This window comes from Natator depressus, chromosome 5 (genome assembly GCF_965152275.1).
Source record: "Natator depressus isolate rNatDep1 chromosome 5, rNatDep2.hap1, whole genome shotgun sequence".
NCBI lineage: Eukaryota > Metazoa > Chordata > Testudines > Cheloniidae > Natator > Natator depressus.
In genome coordinates this window covers 489,300-510,963 of record NC_134238.1, presented here as the reverse complement: position 1 = coordinate 510,963, position 21,664 = coordinate 489,300, and the positions used below count along the sequence as shown (strand labels likewise).

Genomic DNA, 21,664 nt, shown 5'->3' with positions numbered 1-21,664 from the left:
GGGAGGAGAGGAAGCCTGAACATGATGCCCTTGAGATGGGGGGGCAGAGGAGGGAGGTGGTCAGAACAGGACCCAGGGCCATGGTATGAGCAGTGTGAGCAGAGAGAGGTGGGTGGTGCTGAAGGCTGGACAATGTGGACCTTGGACACAGCAGGGGGCAGTGTGTCTGTCTGTCTCTCTGTCCACCCCGCCAAGCCATCTCATGCTCACTCGCAGGGGGCATTGTGGGGTGTCTGGACACCTCTCTCTCCGACAGGTTCTGGGCGAAGCCATGGCTGGAATTTCCCAGCATGCCAAGAACAGCAAACTGCCCGAGTTCGGGGAATCGATCAGCACAGCCTCCAAGGCACTCTGTGGGTTCACTGAGGCCGCTGCTCAGGTGAGAGAGACCTCAGCCCAGCCCAGCCTTTGGCCTCAGCCCCTCGCAACAGCGCTGGGGCCGGCTGCCGGAGCCCCCGTCCCTGCATGGCCACTGCGTGCCCTGGAGCCCCTCCCTACACTGCCACCTGTGTCCCCAAACCTGTCCCCACTCCCACCGCCCCACAGAGCCCCTCTCCCTCCCCCCCGTGCCGTCCCCCAGAGCCCCTGCCCGCACTGCCTCACCCCCCCCGTGCCGTCCCCCAGAGCCCCTGCCCGCACTGCCTCACCCCCCCCGTCCCTCCCCTGTGGGCCGTCCCCCAGAGCCCCTGCCCGCACTGCCTCACCCCCCCCGTCCCTCCCCTGTGGGCCGTCCCCCAGAGCCCCTGCCCGCACTGCCTCACCCCCCCCGTCCCTCCCCTGTGGGCCGTCCCCCAGAGCCCCTGCCCGCGCTGCCTCACCCCCCCCGTCCCTCCCCTGTGGGCCGTCCCCCAGAGCCCCTGCCCGCGCTGCCTCATCCCCCCCGTCCCTCCCCTGTGGGCCGTCCCCCAGAGCCCCTGCCCGCGCTGCCTCATCCCCCCCGTCCCTCCCCTGTGGGCCGTCCCCCAGAGCCCCTGCCCGCGCTGCCTCATCCCCCACCCCTCACCCCCTGTGCCATCCCCCAGAGCCCCTCCCCACGCTGCCTCATCCCCCACCCCTCACCCCCTGTGCCATCCCCCAGAGCCCCTCCCCACGCTGCCTCACCCCCGACTGCTAGGCCTGTCTGGCCCTCATTCTGTTCCCAACTTCTCCCCTCTCTCTGGTGCTCCCAGGCTGCCTATCTGGTGGCTGTTTCGGACCCTAACAGCCAGGCCGGACAGCAAGGCCTAGTGGACCCCACCCAGTTTGCCAGAGCCAACCAAGCAATCCAGATGGCCTGCCAGAACCTGGTGGACCCGGCCTGCACGCAGTCCCAGGTGAGTGAGGGCACTGGGAAGGAGCAGGCTGTCTGGGCACCAGGCTCCCTCCCGCGCTCACAGGCAGGGAATGTAGGAGCAGCTAGAAGGGCCAGGTCCTGGGCATGGCGTGGCACCAGCCCTGGGGGTTTGTGACTGGGAGGCAGAGCCCAGTGTTGTGGCTGGGGCCAGAACCAAGCTGGCTAATGACACGGCTCCAGGCACTTCGGGCGTGGGTCCCTGCTGGCTCAGCCAGGCCCTGTCTGTCACCTGGGGGTTCGATGGGGCTGTGGCAATGGGCACTCCAGGCACCTCCTGTCCCCACTTTGTGGGGGGCTGGTCAAGGAGTGGATGCTGGGTGACCCCTCTGGTCCTGCTCTGTGGGGGTGAGGGAGCAGGATGCAGGGAGTCTCTGCTCTGTGGGAGGAGCAGGACACGGGGACGGGCAGGGCTGAGGCGGGGAAGTGCAGGGAGGCCCCTCTCCCCTGGTGGCAGGAGGGGTTGGAGCTGGGATCTAGGGCTGGACAGGATGGCGCATGACCCCTGCCCCTCTCTGCAGGTGCTATCAGCCGCCACCATCGTAGCTAAGCACACCTCAGCCCTGTGCAACACCTGCCGCCTGGCCTCCTCCCGCACCGCTAACCCCGTAGCCAAGCGCCAGTTCGTCCAGTCCGCCAAGGAGGTGGCCAACAGCACGGCCAACCTGGTCAAGACCATCAAGGTACCTCTCTACCCCTGCGCGACGTGGGAGAGAAGCATCACCCCCTTGGCTGGCTGCTCAGGGGGTCCCTGGTGACCGCACTGGGGAGTGGGCAGCAGGGGTATGGGGGGGGCAGCAGGGCTGGCGTCTGGGCCCACTGCAGTAACCAGCTGGTCTCTCCCACTGTCTCAGGCGCTGGACGGAGCCTTTAACGAGGACAACCGGGAGCGATGCCGGGCAGCCACCGCCCCCCTCATTGAGGCCGTGGATAACCTGACAGCCTTTGCCTCCAACCCAGAGTTCGCTACCATCCCTGCCCAGATCAGCCCTGAGGTGAGAGCCGCCACGGGGCGGGCATGGAGCGTGCCCTACATGGGGCTCACAGCCACTGGGCACGGGGGGTGTCAGGGACTGCCTCTTCCTAGCTCAGACTGCGAGAGCCCTAGGCCCTGGGGGATGGGATTGGGGTGGCTTCCTGGATCAAGTGTGTGGGCAGGGGGATGGGGTAGGTCTCAGGGAACTGGAGGGGATATGGGAAGAGGGTGATGAGGTCAGATATGGGGGGAATTGGAGGGGGAGGGGAGATCGCTGAGGACAGGGGGACTTCATTGCAGAGAGCAGGCAGTGCCTCTGCGTCACAGAGGCCATCATCTCTCCCTGGCAGGGGCGCAGAGCCATGGAGCCCATCATCACCTCTGCCAAGACCATGCTGGAGAGCTCGGCAGGCCTCATCCAGACAGCCCGCTCTCTGGCTGTCAACCCCAAGGACCCGCCCAAGTGGTCGGTGCTGGCCGGTCACTCCCGCACCGTCTCCGATTCCATCAAGAAGCTGATCACCAACATGCGGTGAGTGCAGGCCGATTGCTGGGGTCTCACCTCCAGAGTCTGCTCTCCTCTCAGCTGCCAAGCGCTGTCTGTCGTCCCCCCAGACCACTGCCTGGAGCTGCGGGCTGGGCTGGGGATCCTGGAGCCACGGCTCAGATCTCATTTAGACGCAAAGCCTCTAGCCTGGCTTGGAAACATGCCACAAGTGGGAGGGACGCAGGGCCGTCTGCCTGGGTCTGCAGGCAGCTGGGCTACGAAACAGGCAGCAGCCACATTCACCTCATGGGGCGTTACTGCTGGAGCCCAGACCAGGACTGAACGTCCTCACAAGCCATTTCCCTGCTGGGCGTCTCCGTGGCGGCCGGTTGTGCACCAGGGCTGGGCAGCGCCTGCCTGGGTGGGAGCAAGGCATTCCAGGCGCTGAAGCAGGGATCTGTGTGGGAGGGGACAGGGAGTTGGGAGCCCAGGAAAAGGAGGGTGTGATTGGCAGTGTCCACAGCAGCCGCTGGGCAAGGAAGGATGATGGCAGTGTGCTGGCCCAGAGATGGGGAGACCAGTCTCAGTGAAGTGCAGCGATGCATGCTGGGATGGAGCTGGAGGAAAGCCATGAACACTTCCAGCCCCATGCTCCTGTTCCTGCTCCCGCGCAGCAGGGCTGGGGCCATTTGTCTTGGTTCAGGACGGGTAGCTGCTCAGTGGGTGGGCCTGGGGCTGGGTTCCCCGTGGCTCTGGGAGGAGGCAATGGAGGGGTGAACAGCCTGGGGTGCTAGCCTGGCCTTCCCCTGGGCCGTGGCTTCCCTGCACTCTGCCCTGGGGGAAGCTGAGGCTGTGTCCTGGCCCAGGCGTTGCTGACAGTGAGCTGTCACACAGGGATAAGGCCCCCGGGCAGCGGGAGTGCGATGAGGCCATCGAGGTGCTGAACAAGTGCATGCGGGATGTGGACCAGGCCTCCCTGGCTGCCATCAGCCAGCAGCTGGCCCCCCGAGAGGGCATCTCCCAGGAGGTGAGTCTGGGGGGCAGCATGGGCCCTTTGTCTGGGGGCTCTGTACTCCCCCAGCGCAGGCTGCTCCCAGCCCCTCTCAGCCAGGGTGCCTCTGTCACCTGCTCTTAGGGGAAAGGCCAGAGACAAGTGGCTGCCATGCTTGGGGCTGGGGGCTGCTCTCTAGAGAGAGCTCCCTGCACAGCCTCACCCCCCAAAGTCAGGGGCTCCCCTTCCCAGCAGGAGCCTGACACCTGGGGAAACTGACCGAACTGCTGTTAAATTCAGCACAGAGTCTGGAAATCTGCCTTACCCCTATGGGGGCTCTGCTCCCTCAGCATTCCTGGAACCCTGCCTTGCGCCTGCACCCCACAGATCCCGGGATTGTCCCTAGGGCAGATGCAGCGGCTGCTTCCTGGCTGAGCCCCCCTTTGCTGCTATGAGAGATGCTGGGATTTGGCGGTCACACACCAGTTCCCCGCAGCCCCTGCCTGGCTCCCCGCCCTGTGTGACGGGTGCAGGGCATCCTGCAGAGCGGGTCCCACAGGGACCTGCCCTTCTCTTGGGTCCCTGCCAAGTGACTCTGGGGACCAACTGCCCCCTCCTGTGTGGGGCACGTGGTCACACGCTTGTGCACCCCAGTGATCACGTGGAGCGGGGTTCCATTGTATAGGGCAGGCAGTGGCCAGCACCAGCCTGGCTGCCCTGACATGCCAAAGGGTGTGGCTTAGACAGACCCCCGGTGGGGGGTCTAACTTCTCAGGCCCCAAACCAGCCCTGCTGGGATAGTCCGGTGACCAAGTCACTGCCGCCTGCTCCTGGGGCAGGCCAGTAGCCTGGGCTTTCATCCCCCTTCCCCCTCTAGGTCCCTTGGCCAGGCCCTGTGACTCCAGCCCCCAGGGCCTGGCCATGGGGCAGCCTTATTTCTCGGTGTCTCCCCCAGGCTTTGCACAACCAGATGATCACTGCTGTTCAGGAGATCAGCAATCTGATTGAGCCTGTGGCCAGTGCTGCCAGAGCAGAGGCCTCGCAGCTGGGACACAAGGTAACGGACTGGAGCTGGGGTGCCTTGGGGCAGGAGGACGTGGGGGCTGGGGCCTGTGTTGGGGCGCCTGGCGAGGAGGACTAGCCTCAAGCCGCCCTGGGACTAATGCTGCTCTTCCCCAGGTGTCCCAGATGGCTCAGTACTTCGAGCCGCTCATCCTGGCCGCTGTCGGTGCTGCCTCCAAGACGCTCAACCACCAGCAGCAGATGAACCTCCTGGACCAGACCAAGACGCTGTCCGAGTCTGCCCTGCAGATGCTGTACACGGCCAAGGAGGCCGGCGGGAACCCCAAGGTGCGAGCAGGAAGCACTCCCTCCAGAGCAGGAGGGGGGCTGCCCAAAGCAGGTCTGAGTGTGGGGGCGGAGGAGTGGTGCAGCCCATCTCCAGTTGTGTGCACGTGTGTGAGGGCGGTGTGCACACCTGCAGCAGGGTCTCGTATTGCGTGTGCGCGCGTGTAGCAGCAGTGCCATCCCTGTGCACCCCCTCATGGTGCAGTGCACCACTGCAGCAGCTGTGCCTCAGTTTCCCCAGTGGACACCTCAGCACATGTAGCTTAGCCCCCGGCCCAGTCACTGGGAGGCCAGCCCAGTCTGGAGAATCCCCAAGTCGAAGTGCAACATAAACACGAACCAAAGGAATCCCCGCCCTCCTGGGCCCAGCTTTCAGCCGCCTCCTTTCAGGCAGGCCCCAGCTGCAGCCTGCCAGTGGGTTCCTGGTAGCAAAGCAAAGTAACAGGCAGGGTCAGCCCTGCCTCTTGCAGGCCAGCCCTTCAGTCAGCTGCTGGCCCAGCCAGACTGCTTTTCTTCCTGGTCACTGCCCAGCCTTTAGAGCCAGCTCCCCACTTTTACCGCCCCCTCCATGCCTGACCGCTCATGCGGGGGCGAGGGGCAGGGTTGGTAGAGCGCACCACAGCTCATTAATCCTTCCTGGCCCATGCGAGGCTCACACGCTGCATTGGTGTGTGATTTCAGGCACATATGCCAGGTGAGAGCCTGTGGTGGGGCGGCCCGCAGTAGGGCATTTTAGGCATGTCCCCAGCAACGAGTGTGTGTAACACGACATGTGAGGCAACCAAGGAGGGTTCCATGAGCACAGGCCCAAGTGCTCCCGGTCACTGGTTCTCATCCGCCACCGTACCCTGCCGGTGGCTGCCTCGGCCTGACGCAGGCCTCTGCTTGCAGCAAGCCGCGCACACGCAGGAGGCGCTGGAGGAGGCGGTGCAGATGATGAAGGAAGCTGTGGAGGACCTGACCACCACTCTCAATGAGGCTGCCAGCGCTGCCGGCGTCGTCGGGGGCATGGTGGACTCCATCACCCAGGCCATAAACCAGGCAAGGGGGAGCATAGAATGCACAGCAAGGGGCCGAGAGGAGGGGAAGGATTGGCCTGGGCAGGGACGGGTGCGGTTTCCTGATGGCTGCCATCTTGTGCCCTAGAATCCAGGGACTTCTGCCCACAGGCTCAGGGACAAAGTGCTGGGTGGATTTGGGGTCCCTGCCTCCTCCATCACGTGGCATGAGATGGGCCCATCCCAGGCGCTACTCCTTCCCGAGCAGAGCCCTGAGAGCAGTTAAAGGACTGGAAAACGTACCTTAGCGTACGTCTGCACAGCCTGCGGTAGCAGGTGTGCCAGCCTGGGTCAACAGACGTGGGCTAGTGGGGCTCGCCCTCGCGCCCGACAGATCGCTATGTAGTCAGCCTTCGAAGCTGGGGCAGGAGCTTGGGCTTTGAGTCCTCGGGAGGCAGGTGGGCCCAAGCCACAGCTGCAGAGTGCTGTCTACGCAGCTGTCTAGAGCAGTGGTTCTCAAATTGATTGGATTGTGCCCCCATCCTTGTGTCTGTCGTAATTTCCACCCGCGCCCGCCACACAAGTACATATACGGCCAGTGATGAGCTGCCAAAATCTTAACAATCGGTTCCCTATAAAAAGTTCTGATGTAAGGGATGTGCCCCAGTATGTATTTTTTTGTACCAACAGGGTTACCATACGTCTGTATTTTCCCGGGAGGAATTTTTAAAATTTAAAAATTCCTCCTGCATGGCGATTTAAGAACCAAAAAGCTGGACAAGGCCGGGAAAATACGGGTGTGTTAACCCTGCCTAAAGTTTTGTTAAAAAGATGGGCCTGACCTAGAAATGAGCTCCGTTTCACAGGTGTGGGTCCTCGCCATTCCCTGGGGGCGTGCTAGGGTGACCAGATGTCCCGATTTTACAGGGACAGTCCTGATTTTGGGGTCTCTTTCTTATATAGGCTCCTATTACCCCCCCACCCCCGTCCTGATTTTTCACACTTGCTGCCTGGTCATCCTAGGGTGTGCACATGTGTGGGTCCCAGCTGCTCCCTGCCCCCCTCATTGAAGCAGGTGTGCAGGGTTACTGCCCTGGGAACTGCAGGGCACCAGTGGACGTGGGGCCAGCTGCAGACAGGGGCATGGGGCAGGGCTAGCTGGAGGCAGGGGGTGCGTGCGGGGCTGGCTGCGGGCAGGGCAGGGGGTGCGTGCGGGGCTGGCTGCGGGCAGGGGGGTGGGCGCTCAAGGGCAGAGCGGCTAAGAGCAGCCGGGGACCCACCCGGCAGCAGCGGGAGCCCCAGGGCCAGGGGGGAGCCCACGTGGCTCCCGCAGCGCAGCGCCCCCGGCGCCGGAGGAGGAATTGCATGAGTTCCCAGCCGGGGCCCATCAAAGCCTCAGCGCCCCCTGCAGGGAAGCGGGTTAACAACCAGGTCTAAAACGGCTTCAAAATTTAACAGGTTCCTGTGAGCCGGTGCGAACCAGCTCCCGCTCCCCCGTGTACGGCTGCCCTGCTCTGAAGCAGAGTGGAGCGCGCCCAGCTCTGAAAGCGGCGCCAGCAGCAGTGCAGATGAGTGGCAGGCTGTGGTGTTGCCACCCTTCTCCACTGCTCAGAGCTGGGTGCCCAGCCAGCAGCTGCCACTCCCCAGCCGCCCAGCTCCAAAGGCAGAGCGGCTTCTCATGCCCCCCGGAATACATTCTGTGCCCCCCGGTTTGAGAAGCTCTGGTCTAGAGCACTACCACGAGCCGAGCGGGGGCTATTCACACACATCCGTAGTGAAAGGCTCCAGGACTCAATCTGTTTACTTAACAAAGGGAAGGTGAAGGGGTGGCTTGATGCCAGTCTGTAAGTCCCTACATGGGGAACAGAAATTTGCTAAAGGGCTCTTCAATCTAGCCAGGAAAAGTCTAACATGATCCAGTGTCTGGAAGTTGAAGCGAGACAAACTCAGACTGGAAATGAGGGGTACGTTTTTAACGGGGAGAGTAATTAATCTTTGGAACAACTTACCCAGGGGGTGGTGGATTCTCCATCACCAACAACAGTTAACTCAAGATCAGATGGTTTTCTAAGCAATGGGCTCTGGGAATAGTTTCGGGGCAGGTCTCTGGCTGTGCTCTGCTGGAGATCAGCCTGGATGATCACAGTGGTCCCATCTGGCCTTGGAACCTACGAACCTCAGACTTGGCTATGACCCTGGCACTGAGTGTGGTTGGGAATGAGGAGGGGCAGGGAGGGCCACGCGCCCCTCTGTCCAGCCAGAGCAGGCTGCCCACGGTACCCAGTGGCACAGTCCAGGGAGGGCATGTTCGGGGAAGCCTTTGGAGAAATGTGGGAGGCCCAGGCTGGGGCACTGTGGGATCCTGCCTGCCAGGGGGTGCTCAGGGAGGTGGTGAGCAGGCTGAACCCCATTAACGGCGCTCTCTCTCTCTCTGGCAGCTGGATGAGGGGCCCATGGGGGAGCCGGAGGGGACCTTTGTGGATTACCAGACCACCATGGTCAAGACAGCTAAGGCCATTGCAGTGACGGTGCAGGAGATGGTGAGTGTTGGGGGCAGACAGTGACTTCTGGGCCTCCCCATTTCACCCCTTCTCTGTCTGGGGAAGATGGCAGGGGCCGCGTGCAGCCTTGCTGCACGAGTCCCTGCAAGGCCTTCTCCAGGGACGCGAGGGCAGCACTGGGCTGGCTCGCTGATGCTGCAGGGCCAGTGGTTCGTGGGTGTGATGGGCTTTTCTCACGCGTCTTCTGCCTGCAGGTCACCAAATCCACCACCAACCCGGATGAGCTGGGCACGCTGGCCAACCAACTCACCAGCGACTACGGGCAGCTGGCTCACCAGGCCAAGCCTGCTGCCATCACTGCTGAGAACGATGAGGTGAGGGGTGCTGGGGGGCAGCACGGGGGCCTCCCACTGGGGCCTGAGGATGGGGGCAGCGCGGGGGCCTCCCACTGGAGACTGGGGCGGGGGTAATGGGCAGTGCTGGGATCTCTCACTGGGGACTGGGGCAGGGGGAGCATTGGAATGGGCAGCGCTGGGATCTCCCATTGGGGGCTGGAGAAGGGCATGGTCTCCCTTGGGGTGAGAGCGGTGAGTCTCCGTGGGGCAGGGCAGTTGGGATTTCCCATTGGATATTGAGGTGGTCTCAGCTCCCCTGTGGAGGGTGGTGGTGACTCTGCTCTGGGTCACGCCACCCTATGCACTGGTTCCTAGATTGGCTCCCACATCAAGAACCGGGTGCAGGAGCTGGGCCACGGCTGCGCTGCCCTGGTGACGAAGGCCGGAGCCCTGCAGTGCAGCCCCAGCGACGCCTACACGAAGAAGGAGCTGATCGAGTGTGCGCGCAAAGTGTCCGAGAAGGTGATGAGGCAGGAGTGCGCGTGGAGTGGCTGGCGGGGGGGAGAGGAATGGGGCATGGGCAGAAAAACTAGTGGGAGAACGGAGCGTGGGGTTGGACCAGCATATGCCCCACGGCCCTTTGTGTTGTCTGGATTCCCACTAGACCCCTATGCCTGGGCGTGCCCCCACCCCATGCCCGCTGTACCCAGCATGTGCCCCCTGGCCCCTTTGTGCCTGCTGGATACCTGCTAGACCCCTATGCCTGGCATGTGCCCCCCCAGCCCCTTTGTGCCCGCTAGACCCCTATGCCTGGCGTATGCCCCCCAACTCCTCTGCATTGCTTTCTGGACTCTCTCATGTTCTCTATCCATGTGAGTCTGATGTTGGCACTTCCCTTTCTGGTCCCTGGTATGTGCCAGCTGCTTGCTGCCCTTCCAGACCTGCCTATGCGGTGGCACAGGGTCTAGTTTGCATGGCAGAGCGGATGCCCAGCGGCTTCAGCTGGTGGTGTCTGCTGGTGCCGAAACAGTGATGGGTTGTGACAGGGACAGCAGTGAGCGGGATCCCTACACTCACCATCGGTCTCAGGGTCATCCCAGCCTCCTCTCCGCAGGTGTCCCACGTGCTGGCAGCCCTGCAGGCCGGGAACCGCGGGACCCAGGCCTGCATCACTGCAGCCAGTGCCGTCTCCGGGATCATTGCCGACCTCGACACCACCATCATGTTCGCCACCGCGGGGACACTGAACCGGGAGAATGCCGAGACCTTCGCTGACCACCGGTACCGGGGTGGACGGGGAGCCCACTGGGCGGTCCAAACACAGCCCCCGGGGGGCTGGCTACATGATCCTTCCTTCACATGTCCCTTGGGCATGACTCTGCCCAGAGGGTGGGGCTGGGTGCCCACCATGCTGTCTGACTCCACCCCCTCAGAAGGGGTGGATGCAAGTGGCAGGCCAGGCACAACTCTCTCTCTCTTTCTCGCTCTCTCTCTCACACACAGCGGGTGCGGGCTGCGTGGTTGGGCTCTTCCCCCTCCCCCCCACCCCCCCATATTCCCCTACCAGCTGTCACACATGCACACACAGGGCAGGCAGTGCTTTCTGTGACCCGTTTTCCCCCCAGAAAGGGTGGGGCAGGCCATGGGGGGCGCACTCTGGCCCCACCTGTCTGTGCCGCACACACCCATAGTGATCAATGGCTCCATGTCTGTTTCACAGCCGGTGTCAAGTGGAGTGCCCCAAGGGTCACTCCTGGGGCTGGTTTTGTTCAATATCTTCATTAATGATCTGGAGGATGGTGTGGATTGAACTCTCAGCAAGTTTGCAGATGACACTAAACTGGGAGGAGAGGTAGATACGCTGGAGGGTAGGGATTGGATACAGAGGGCCCTAGACAAATTAGAGGATTGGGCCAGAAGAAATCTGATGAGGTTCAACAAGGCCAAGTGCAGAGTCCTGCACTTAGGACGGAAGAATCCCATGCACCGCTACAGACTAGGGACCGAATGGCTCGGCAGCAGTTCTGCAGAAAAGGACCTAGGGGTTACAGTGGACGAGAAGCTGGATAGGAGTCAACAGTGTGCCCTTGTTGCCAAGAAGGCTAATGGCATATTGGGCTGCATTAGTAGGAGGATTGAAAGCAGATTGAGGGAAGTGATTATTCCCCTCTATTCGGCACTGGTGAGGCCTCATCTGGAGTACTGTGTCCAGTTTCGGGCATCCTCTACAAGAAGGATGTGGATAAATTGGAGAGAGTCCAGCGAAGGGCAACAAAAATGATTAGGGGTCTGGAACACATGACTTATGAGGAGAGGCTGAGGGAACTGGGATTGTTTAGTCTGCGGAAGAGAAGAATGAGGGGGGATTTGATAGCTGCTTTCAACTACCTGCAAGGGGGTTCCAAAGAGGATGGATCTAGACTGTTCTCAATGGTAGCTGATGACAGAACGAGGAATGGTCTCAAGTTGCAGTGGGGGAGGCTTAGGTTGGATATTAGGAAACATTATTTCACTAGGAGGGTGGTGAAGCACTGGAATGGGTTACCTAGGGAGGTGGTGGAATCTCCTTCCTTAGAGGTTTTTAAGGCCCGGCTTGACAAAGCCCTGGTGAGGATGATTTAGATGGGAATTGGTCCTGCTTTGAACAGGGGGTTGGACTAGATGACCTCCTGAGGTCCCTTCCAGCCCTGACATTCTGTGATTCACCCGCAGAGGACGGGTGCAGGCCGTTGGTCTCTGACTCATGGGTCTCCCACAGGGAGGGCATCCTGAAGACAGCCAAGGCACTGGTGGAGGACACCAAGGTGTTGGTGCAGAATGCCACTGCCAGCCAGGAGAAGCTGGCCCAGGCTGCCCAGTCGTCCGTGGCCACCATCACCCGCCTTGCAGAAGTGGTGAAGCTGGGTGCTGCCAGCCTGGGCTCCGAGGACCCTGAGACTCAGGTAAGATCTGGTACCACACGGCGTTTGGGCTGGGGTGGGGCCTGGCCTTTGGTGACCCGGCACATTCAGCTCGCTCCCGTCTCAGCCTGCCCCCTCCACGCCCGACACTGCAGGGCACCAGCCAAGCCACTGACCTGGCCCTGCTCCTTCCCAGGTGGTTCTGATCAATGCAGTCAAGGATGTGGCCAAGGCACTTGGGGACCTGATCAGTGCTACCAAGGCGGCGGCCGGCAAAGCCGGGGATGACCCCTCCGTCTACCAGCTGAAGAACTCTGCCAAGGTCGGTGTGTGGGCAGATGGAGGAAGAGCGGAGCTGGGCACATAGCGGGCGGGGATGGAGCAGGGTGCGCAGGGGAAGAAAATCAGGTGGTAGGGGGTTAACTAGGGAAGGGGGTCACTGGCAGGGCAGGGTGTGTGTGGGGGTGCTGGGGAGTAGGGGGTCACTTGGGGGGATATGGGGTATGGGCCGTGGGGGGCGGAGGAGAGCTGGGGGCGGGGCGGAGGGATAGGGGCCGTGGGGGGCGGAGGAGAGCTGGGGGTGGGGCGGAGGGATAGGGGCTGTGGGGGGCGGAGGGGAGCTGGGGGCGGAGGGGAGGGATAGGGGCTGTGGGGGGCGGAGGGGAGGGATATGGGGCAGGGGCTGTGGGGGGCGGAGGAGAGGTGGGGGCGGAGTGGAGGGATATGAGCCATGGGGGGCGGAGGAGAGGTGGGGGCGGAGCGGAGGGATATGGGCCGTGGGGGGCGGAGCGGAGCGGAGAGACATGGGTTATGAGCTGTGGTGGGCAGAGGGCGGAGTGGAGGGATAGGGGCCGTGGGGGGCAGAGGAGAGCTGGGGGCAGAGTGGAGGGATAGGGGCCGTGGGGGGCGGAGGAGAGCTGGGGGTGGAGTGGAGGGATATGGGGCAGGGGCGGTGGGGGGCGGAGTGGAGGGATACGGGGCAGGGGCTGTGGGGGGCAGAGGAGAGCTGGGGGCTCCCCTCGCCGAGTCACTGAGACTCCCTCTCTGTCTGCCAGGTGATGGTCACCAACGTCACCTCCCTGCTGAAGACGGTGAAGGCCGTGGAGGACGAGGCCACAAAGGGGACCCGTGCGCTGGAGGCCACGATAGAGCACATCCGGCAGGAGCTGGCGGTGAGCACGGGCCGGGCCAGCGCCCCTCTGCTCGGAGCTGCCCCTTCCTCACCAGCTGCCTTTGCACCCAGCACCCGGCTCAGGGGTGGAGTGAAATGGCCCGGGGCCCCTCTGCGCGCCGGCAGCCCCCGCTCCCCCCCACCCCCCGGGGCCCCTCTGCGCGCCGGCAGCCCCCGCTCCCCCCCCACCCCCCGGGGCCCCTCTGCGCGCCGGCAGCCCCCGCTCTCCCCCGGGGCCCGGGGCCCCTCTGTGCGCCGGCAGCCTCCCCCCGGGGCCCCTCTGCGCGCCGGCAGCCCCCGCTCTCCCCCCCCCCCCCCCCGCCCGGGGCCCCTCTGCGCGCCGGCAGCCCCCGCTCTCCCCCCCCCCCCCCCCCGGGGCCCCTCTGCCCACTGGCAGCACCTGCCTCCAAGGAGCAGGATGTCGCGGGTCAGCCTCGGGCGAGCGGAGGCTGCGGGCCGTGCGCTGGGAAGCCAGGCAGTGACCGGGCTGCGGCACCTGCGCAGCCCTAACTCTGTGCCCCCTGCCCCCGCCCGTCCTGGTCTCACCCCCTCTGCTCGTGTCTCAGGTTTTCTGCGCCCAGGTGCCTCCAGCCAAGACCTCGACGCCAGAGGATTTTATCCGCATGACCAAAGGCATCACCATGGCGACAGCCAAGGCCGTGGCCGCTGGCAACTCATGTCGGCAGGAGGATGTAATCGCCACGGCCAACCTGAGCCGCCGTGCCATCGCTGACATGCTGCGCTCCTGCAAGGTACGCGGAGATGTGCCGGGGCGGGGCAGGAGGGCGACAGGCTGCGGGGGGCACCGGGGGCGGGGTAGGAGGTTTCGGGGGGGCACCGGGGGCAGGGCAGGAGGGCGATAGGCTGCGGGCGGGCACCGGGGGCGGGGTAGGAGGTTTCGGCGGGGCAGGGCAGGAGGGCGATAGGCTGCGGGCGGGCACCGGGGGCGGGGTAGGAGGTTTCGGCGGGGCAGGGCAGGAGGGCGATAGGCTGCGGGCGGGCACCGGGGGCGGGGTAGGAGGTTTCGGCGGGGCAGGGCAGGAGGGCGATAGGCTGCGGGCGGGCACCGGGGGCGGGGTAGGAGGTTTCGGCGGGGCAGGAGGGCGATAGGCTGCGGGCGGGCACCGGGGGCGGGGTAGGAGGTTTCGGCGGGGCAGGAGGGCGATAGGCTGCGGGCGGGCACCGGGGCCGGGGCCGGGGCCGGGGCCGGAGGCTGCGGGCGGGCACCGGGGGCACTAGGGGGCAGTGGGTCCTTCAGGCACTGGAGGGTGTGGGCGCCATGGCACTGGCCTAGGTGACGGGCGGGGCTGTGTGGCCGGTGCTGTGTGTGGGGCAGCACTCAGCACTGCTCACGCTTTCTGGCTTTCAGGAAGCCGCCTACCACCCTGAGGTGAGCGCGGACGTGCGGCTGCGGGCGCTGCGTTACGGCAAGGAGTGCGCCAACGGCTACCTGGAGCTGCTGGAGCACGTGCTGGTGGTGAGTGACCCCATCCCCTCCCAGCTTCCATCTCCTGGCGGCATCCCAGGGGAGCCCAGGCACACGACGCTCAGCCACCCCATGGATACAGGGCTCACTCTGTAGCACCTTAGAATCACAGAATATCAGGGTTGGAAGGGTCCTCAGGAAGTATCTAGTCCAACCCCCTGCTCAAAGCAGGACCGATCCCCAACTAAATCATCCCAGCCAGGGCTTTCTCAAGCCTTTATAAACCTCTAAGGAAGGAGATTCCACTCCCTCCCTAGGTAACGCATTCCAGTGTTTCTTCTTCTGGGATCCTTCCCCCCCATCCCCCCTCAACTCTCCCCTCCCCTCCTCCTGTGGAGCTCTCCCCTCGTACACCCAGAACTCTCTCACCCTCCACGGGTTATGCTTTAGTCAAACACACGTCACTGGGCTCAGTGCCGGGGTACCTGGGTGACGTTCTCTTGTCTGTGATATACAGTAGGCCAGGCTAGGTGATCTAATGGACCCTTAAACTCTGTGAATCTATGAACCGTCCCTGTGGAGACCTCTTAGCAGCAATTAGGAAAGGCAGACAATTGATAAAGAAAGCTAACGGTATCATGAAAAGCTTATGGCCAGTATAAATAAAAACAATTTTTAAAAAAACAAATATCAGGGACAAACAAAATCCTAGCAGTGGTCTAGGTCAGTTTTACCATCCTTGTCTCATAACAATCTATCATGGTGCAGAAAAGGCAGGTGTATTCAACAGCTGTCCCTGTCCTGTATTTGGAAAGAAGCCGGATGTTCTATTCGTATGAGTGACAATGAAATAGTTTCTGTTCCATCAGGAGTTAGAGAGGATGTTAAGCAGTAGCTACTATAGTTAAACATTTATAAATCATCAGGGACAGATAACTTGTATCCAAGAGTATTAAAGAATTGGCTGAGGAGTTTTCTAAACCATTAATGTTGTTTATCAAATCTCGGAAGTGCCAAAGGACTGGAAAACAGTCAGTGTTGTGCTAGGATTTAAAAAGAGTAAATCGGATGACCCAGGGAACCACAGGCTGACAAAATCATAAGAAGGCTGATACGGGTTACAGTCAGTAAAGAACTGAAGGACCATAGCATGATTAACACCAATTAACATGGTTCTATGGCAGACGGGTCTGGTCAGATAAACTTGTATTTTTTGAGGTCACAAGTTTGGATGCTAAAGGTAACTATAGGTTAACGTACTGAGACTTCTCCAAGGCACTGGACTAAAAACAAGCACTATGCACAGTCAGTGTAACCCACGTGTGATGAAGCTGCGAAACCTCACACTAGCACAGAAAAAGCGGGAGAGCCTGTGGGCCCAGCTGGACCTGCCCCGCTGTAGCTGCAGCCAACACCAGGCCTGGAGGGGAAGAAAAAGAGAGAACCTGGCTCAGTTCAGAGTGGATGGGCAAAGAGGCAGGAGCCAGCTACCTCCCCACCTGAGGGCAGAGTCCCTAGGAGCCTGGCAGCCGGGCCAGCAGCACTGCGTCCCTGACCAAGGGAGTCGGCTGAGGAGACCAAGGAGCACCCAGCAACTGCATAAATGGGGTGATTGGACAGTAGAGCGTTTTGGGGTTCAGTCCCTGCAAACTTACAGCCCTCTGCCCGGAGGAACCTGAGGCCATGGCAGGATGCCCAAGGTCCATGGGGGAGCGCTACTTGAGTTAAGCCTCTAAAACAGTTTGGAGTAGAGAGCAGCCCAGGGCAGTGGACTGAGACCCTCTGCCAGGAGCTCGCTATCGGGGGGCTGCTTCACACGCAGCCCTGGGCTGGGACCCAGTGGAGAGGGAGCGCCCGGGTCCCTTAAGGACTGAGACACCTTGGCCCGGGAAGCAAGGGGCGGGAAGGCAGGTGCGCCAACCACTAGGCCACCCGGCTCTCCAAGCACCCTGTTACACCATCTGAAATTGCTTTAAGAACTAGTCTACTGACCTATCAGTTTAGGAAGCATGAAATGTCATCCAGTGAGGGGGTTTCTAGTGGGTCCTGCAGGGATCTGTTCTTGCCTCAGTGCCATTCAATGCCTGTATCAGTGATCTGGAAGAACATATAAAATCGGTACTGGTAAAATTGGAGCTGCCCCAAAATAGGGGCTTGGCAAATGATGCTGGGGACTTGTCATTTATCCAGAGCAGTCAGGATCAGTTGGTAAGTTGCACTCATTGGAGGCCCTGAGGATGTTACATGGGCCGTAGCTCTGTGCTGATTGGGCCTCAAGCCAGTCCTTTGCTTTCAGTTCCAACTCCCACCACTTCAAATCTATCTATGGGGAGTCAGGTCATGAAGACCCCCTGCTGGACGGGGAACCGGGTCTTCAGGACCCTCTGCTGCTGCCTTTGTCACTCTCAGACCCTCTTGGAACCCTGTGTGGGTCTGGAACCTGCTTCTTGGACTGATCATCCTTCTCCAGCCGTGCAATCTGCTGCGTTTGTTGAGGTTCCCAACGCTTAACCCTCTCTCCCTGCACTGGTTTGCAATGCCCTTCTTAGGGAGGCGGTTATACACCATTTTCTTGTTGCTTCCTCTAACTAGCCTGGTTTTACTGCTGCAAATCACTTATAGCAGAATGCTACTGGAGAATTCAGCATCCCACCCTGCCACCACCTGTCACGGATCCACAGGATTGGTGCTATGGCCCCAGCTTTAGTGTGCTAGACCCCCAAGGGATCTCACTCTTCCTCCTGCATAAGCCACGCAGCTTCACCGCCTCCTTAGACCAGACCTCTAGGCCTGTAACACTCCTGCTTCACCCCATGAGCTCCATTCAGTGAGTTCCACTGAGACAGACCCCAGTGGAGACTTGTACGCTCTGCAGGGACTAATGCACCTTGCCAGCATCTGCAGCAACATTCTCACAGTGCTGCCAGAACAGTCGGATTTATTAATCAAAGGCAACGCAGCAGAGGAAGTCCTTAGGTTAGCAGAGAGAACTGAAGGTTAGAGCCCAGCCAGGCTCTACTGAACCCCATTGTTCAAGCTCTGTCTGTCTCTCCAGCTGACCTCCTCATTAGACTCCAGGTGAGACCCCCAACTCTTCCCAGCAGCCAGCACTTATCCCCCACCTCACACCTCTGCAGTACCTGAGCTGGGGAAATGCCACTTTGCCTTCCTGCAGAGAGGTGGGAAGTCCCTGTCCCTCTGGGGCATTGGCTTGCTATGTGTCAATGTCGGAGTGATTGGATCTACCCTTGTATCTTCAGAGAGAGGCTCTATTGATGTGAGGACCAAGACCCAGACAGCCGGGCGACATCCAGATCTGTCTCTTCGCCTGCCCTGAGAACAAACAGCCTGTTCCCACCCCCTGGGTAACCATGCAGCACACAGAGCGCAAAAAAGGCTCATAAAAATATTAAACCAGACACATTCAAATGAGAAATCAGACACACGTTGTTATCAGAGTGGGGGATTAGCCCTTGGAACAGACTCCCAAGCGAAGCAGGAAGCCATCTCTCGACGGCTTCAAATCCAGACTGGTGCCTTTCTGACAGGTGCTTTAGTCAAACACAAGTTACTGGGCTCAATCCGGGGAAACTGGGTGAGATTCCCTGGCTTGTGCTATACAGGAGGTTAGATGAGATAAACTAATGGGCCTGTGTGACCTTAAAATATGAGTCTAGGAACCAAGAGCACAGGTCACATTTATGAGATGGAGGACTGGATCCTGGAAAGGACTTTGGGATCATGCTAGATAGCCCGCTGAATATGAGCTCCCAGCACGATGCTGGAGCTAAGAGAGTGGCTGTGATCCTTGGATGGATGTGCAGGACAATATAGAGTAGGAGTGGAGAGGTGGTGTTGCCACTGTCTGTGGCATTAACGGGACCGGTACTGTATGTTGTGTCCAGTTCTGGGGTCCACACTTCCAGAAGGATGTTGATAAATTGGAAAAGGTTCAGAGAAGAGCTGCATGAGTGATCTGAGGTCTGGAAAACCGGCCTGACACTGTGAGGCTGAAGAAGTCTTATCTGTTTAGTTTACGTGGGAGATGACTGGACCGTTGTCTACAGTTACCTGCCTGGGGAGGAGATTGTTGTTAGCCAGGGTTCTTCAATCTAACAAAGGCGAACCATCATCCAGTGACTGGAAGCTGAATCTAGACTCATTCAGACTTGAAATAAGGTGCAGTGATCATTAGGAGCCACTGGAACAACTGCCCTAGGGCTGTGGTGTATTCTCCATCCCTTAGCTGCCCAGGCTGCACACAAAGCCGCCCCTGCTTCCCCCACCCACCCACCCGAGGCACACTGAAGCTCAAGCAGGAGGTGTTGTGCTTGATGCAGGAATCCCTGGAGGAGGGGTGGTGGTTCTCTGGCGCTCACAGTGCAGAAAGTCAGACTAGATGGTCCAAATGGCTCATCCATGATACAGAACTCGCCCTTACTTCCGCTGCGCACACCACTTCCTCCCTTGGCAACCTCACCCGTTCCCAGGCAGACCCCTGCCCCCCAGGCTCCCTTCTTCCCACGGGATGAGGCCCTGTCTCCACATACATGTTCAGAGCCCCTCAGGGCGTTTGACTGGCACTGCCCCTGCAGGCTGTTCACTGCTTTACTCTCTTCTTTTCTATATTCTGTTCTTTCCACCCTTTCAGCCGGTGAGTACAGTGGTGCTTGGAGTGACCCCGTGTGTCTGCCCCAGCATGAGCCTTGGTCACAGCCCACGTGCGTGCGTGTGAGCACCGAGTGACGCAGCTGGGCTGGGTGTGGGACACAACACGTGCTTTAGGTGACATGGCCTAGGGCTGTGTTGCTGGTGCATGTGAGAGCACGTGCCGGGGTGTGCTCTCAGTGCACACGCATACTGATGCGCACACGTTCTGCGTGATGGGTAGGGGTGTGCTCAGTGTGTGCACACTGTATGTGTCCACACGTGCTCCCGGTGACATTGGCCTAGGTGTGTGCTGCGCGTGCACGTGTGCCAGGTGACCTCGTTCTGGGAGGGTGCTGCGTGTGCATGCATGTGCATATGCTCCAGGTGACGTGGGCCTGGGGCTCGCTCTGTGTGTGCACGCGTGTGCGCTGGGTCACCCGGGAGCAGGGACATGCTCTGTGTGTGTGTGTGTGTCTGCCCATGCGCATGTGCCAGTGACCCGGGATAGGGGTGTACTGTCTGTGTGCCCCCTGGGTGGCGTGGGGGTCACTGCAGTGCTCTCTGAGCCCCATTCTCCAGGACGTCGCCCCTCGGAGATCCCTTCCTCAGTGACAGCACTCGCTGAGCCACGTGGCCATGTGCATTAACCACAGACGTGTGGCCGGCCCGCACCCAGCCCTTCGCAGTGCAGCAGGTGCCCGCAGTTTGGCCCAGCAGCTGCAGAGCCAGGCTGCGCATGTGACGAGCTGGGCCCCAGTTGCAATACGGGATCCGAGCATCTCCTGCACTGTGCTGTTTGCACTCCTATGGCGGCTCGGCACCTGCCTGGCCAGACCTCAGCATCTCCAGGTGTGGGACCAGCAGCCTTCCCTGGCACACAGACAGACGGGAGTGGGGGCAGGGTCTCAGCTCCAGGAACCCAGGGCAGGGGAGGTCAAGGTCATGACTCTGGAGGAAGGGATTCTGTATTGGATAATTCCACTGTGGAGGAAGGGGGCATCACCTTAACCTGCAGAACTCACCGCCACAAGGTGTCACTGAGACTACCAGTTCAGCTGGGTTCAGGAAATGATCAGCCATTTCTGTGGAGAATGAGACTAACTAAAGTCTCTGTAGAAGGGGTTAAAACAATGGACATACCACCTCAGTGCACAAGCCCGCCCCACCTGCCAGGAGTAGGGGAAACTCCCCCACAGGCCTGTTGTTCCAGAATGGACACTGAGAGGTTCTTGTGGTAGCTGGTCCTATGCACTGTTAGAGACCAGAGGCAGGGATAGATGGGCCCTTGGGCTGCCAGTTCCTGTTCCAAATGGTATTATTCTGGGGAATAAGGGGATAGCCCGGGAGGGTGGGAGTTGGCACAACCCTAGGTTTGTGAAAGGTCCTGGATGGAGTAACCCCAGATATTGCCAGCCATGTCCCCAGGGGCTCTCTCTCTGGGGACACAGCCTGCCTCTGCTCACAGTCCTCTCCCTCCCCAGATCCTGCAGAAGCCGAGTCACGAGCTGAAGCAGCAGCTGGCTGGATATTCCAAGCGAGTGGCTGGCTCCGTCACCGAGCTCATCCAGGCTGCAGAAGCCATGAAAGGTGAAGTCCAGCTCCGGAGCGGTGTTCATTCTTTGGTCACTGGCTCCATCTCAGTGGCTAGGATCTCAGCTGGGACTCTGACCTAGTGCTTAGGAGGGATCTGGGCGTCAGTAAGAGGACCAGAAAAAGGCCACCATGGCTAAATGACAGAGTAAAAGAGGCGATTAGAGGCAAAAAAACGCCCTTTAAGAACAGAGAGTCCAATCCTAGCAAGGACAATAGAAAGGAGCATCACTCAGGCAGGTCAGGTGTAGAAGTACAACAGGGCAGGCCAAGAAAGAGTTTGAAGAAAAACTAGCTAAGAGCACAAAGACTAGCAGCAAAAAAAAAAAATTTCAATACGTGAGAAGCAGGAAGCTGCCAAACCATCAGCGGGGCCACTGGACAAGCAAGGCGCTAAGGAAGCACTCACAGAAGACAAGGCCATTGCAGAAAAGCTGAATGAATCCTCTGTATTGGTCTTCACTGCAGAGGATGGGAGGGAGATTCCCACACCTGAGCCATTCTTTTTAGGTGACAGATCTGAGGAACTGTCCCAGAATGATGAGTCAGATGACATTCCCCAGGGTACAATCTGGACTGTTGAGTAGCTGTGTCCCCTCAATTCTCCAGCCTGGGTGCCTTTTACACTGCTTAGCTGGGAGAGCAGCCATGCTGGTGTCAGGGTTCCCTCCCCACTCTGAACTCTAGAGTACCGATGTGGGGACCCGCATGAAAGACCCCCCTAAGCTTATTTCTACCAGCTTAGGTTAAAAACTTCCCCAAGGCACAAATCCTTCCTTGTCCTTGGATGGGTACTGCTGCCACCACCAAGTGAGTTAGACAAAGATTCAGGGAAAGGACCACTTGGAGTTCCTGTTCCCTAAAATATCCCCCCAGGCCCCTTCACCCCCTTTCCTGGGGAGGCTTGAGAATAATATACCAACCAAATAGTTAAACCAGATTCTTAAAAAACAGAACTTTAT

The 21,664-nt window shown here is 60.3% G+C and overlaps 1 protein-coding gene across 2 annotated transcripts in view; it reads left to right on the top strand.

Moving 5' to 3' along the window:
- TLN1 (talin 1) overlaps nt 1-21,664 on the top strand; it is a 129,356-nt gene that overhangs the window by 93,867 nt on the left and 13,825 nt on the right. For both annotated transcript variants that reach the window (XM_074952187.1, XM_074952186.1), the window contains 19 exons: nt 257-379; nt 1,170-1,313; nt 1,852-2,013; nt 2,185-2,325; nt 2,657-2,838; nt 3,688-3,820; nt 4,740-4,841; nt 4,964-5,134; nt 6,023-6,172; nt 8,568-8,669; nt 8,885-9,004; nt 9,341-9,487; nt 10,080-10,246; nt 11,724-11,907; nt 12,062-12,187; nt 12,921-13,037; nt 13,603-13,788; nt 14,406-14,513; nt 20,594-20,699. In XM_074952187.1, the coding sequence (XP_074808288.1) occupies nt 257-379; nt 1,170-1,313; nt 1,852-2,013; nt 2,185-2,325; nt 2,657-2,838; nt 3,688-3,820; nt 4,740-4,841; nt 4,964-5,134; nt 6,023-6,172; nt 8,568-8,669; nt 8,885-9,004; nt 9,341-9,487; nt 10,080-10,246; nt 11,724-11,907; nt 12,062-12,187; nt 12,921-13,037; nt 13,603-13,788; nt 14,406-14,513; nt 20,594-20,699 (2,671 nt within the window). The remainder of the gene's footprint in view (nt 1-256; nt 380-1,169; nt 1,314-1,851; nt 2,014-2,184; nt 2,326-2,656; nt 2,839-3,687; nt 3,821-4,739; nt 4,842-4,963; nt 5,135-6,022; nt 6,173-8,567; nt 8,670-8,884; nt 9,005-9,340; nt 9,488-10,079; nt 10,247-11,723; nt 11,908-12,061; nt 12,188-12,920; nt 13,038-13,602; nt 13,789-14,405; nt 14,514-20,593; nt 20,700-21,664) is intronic.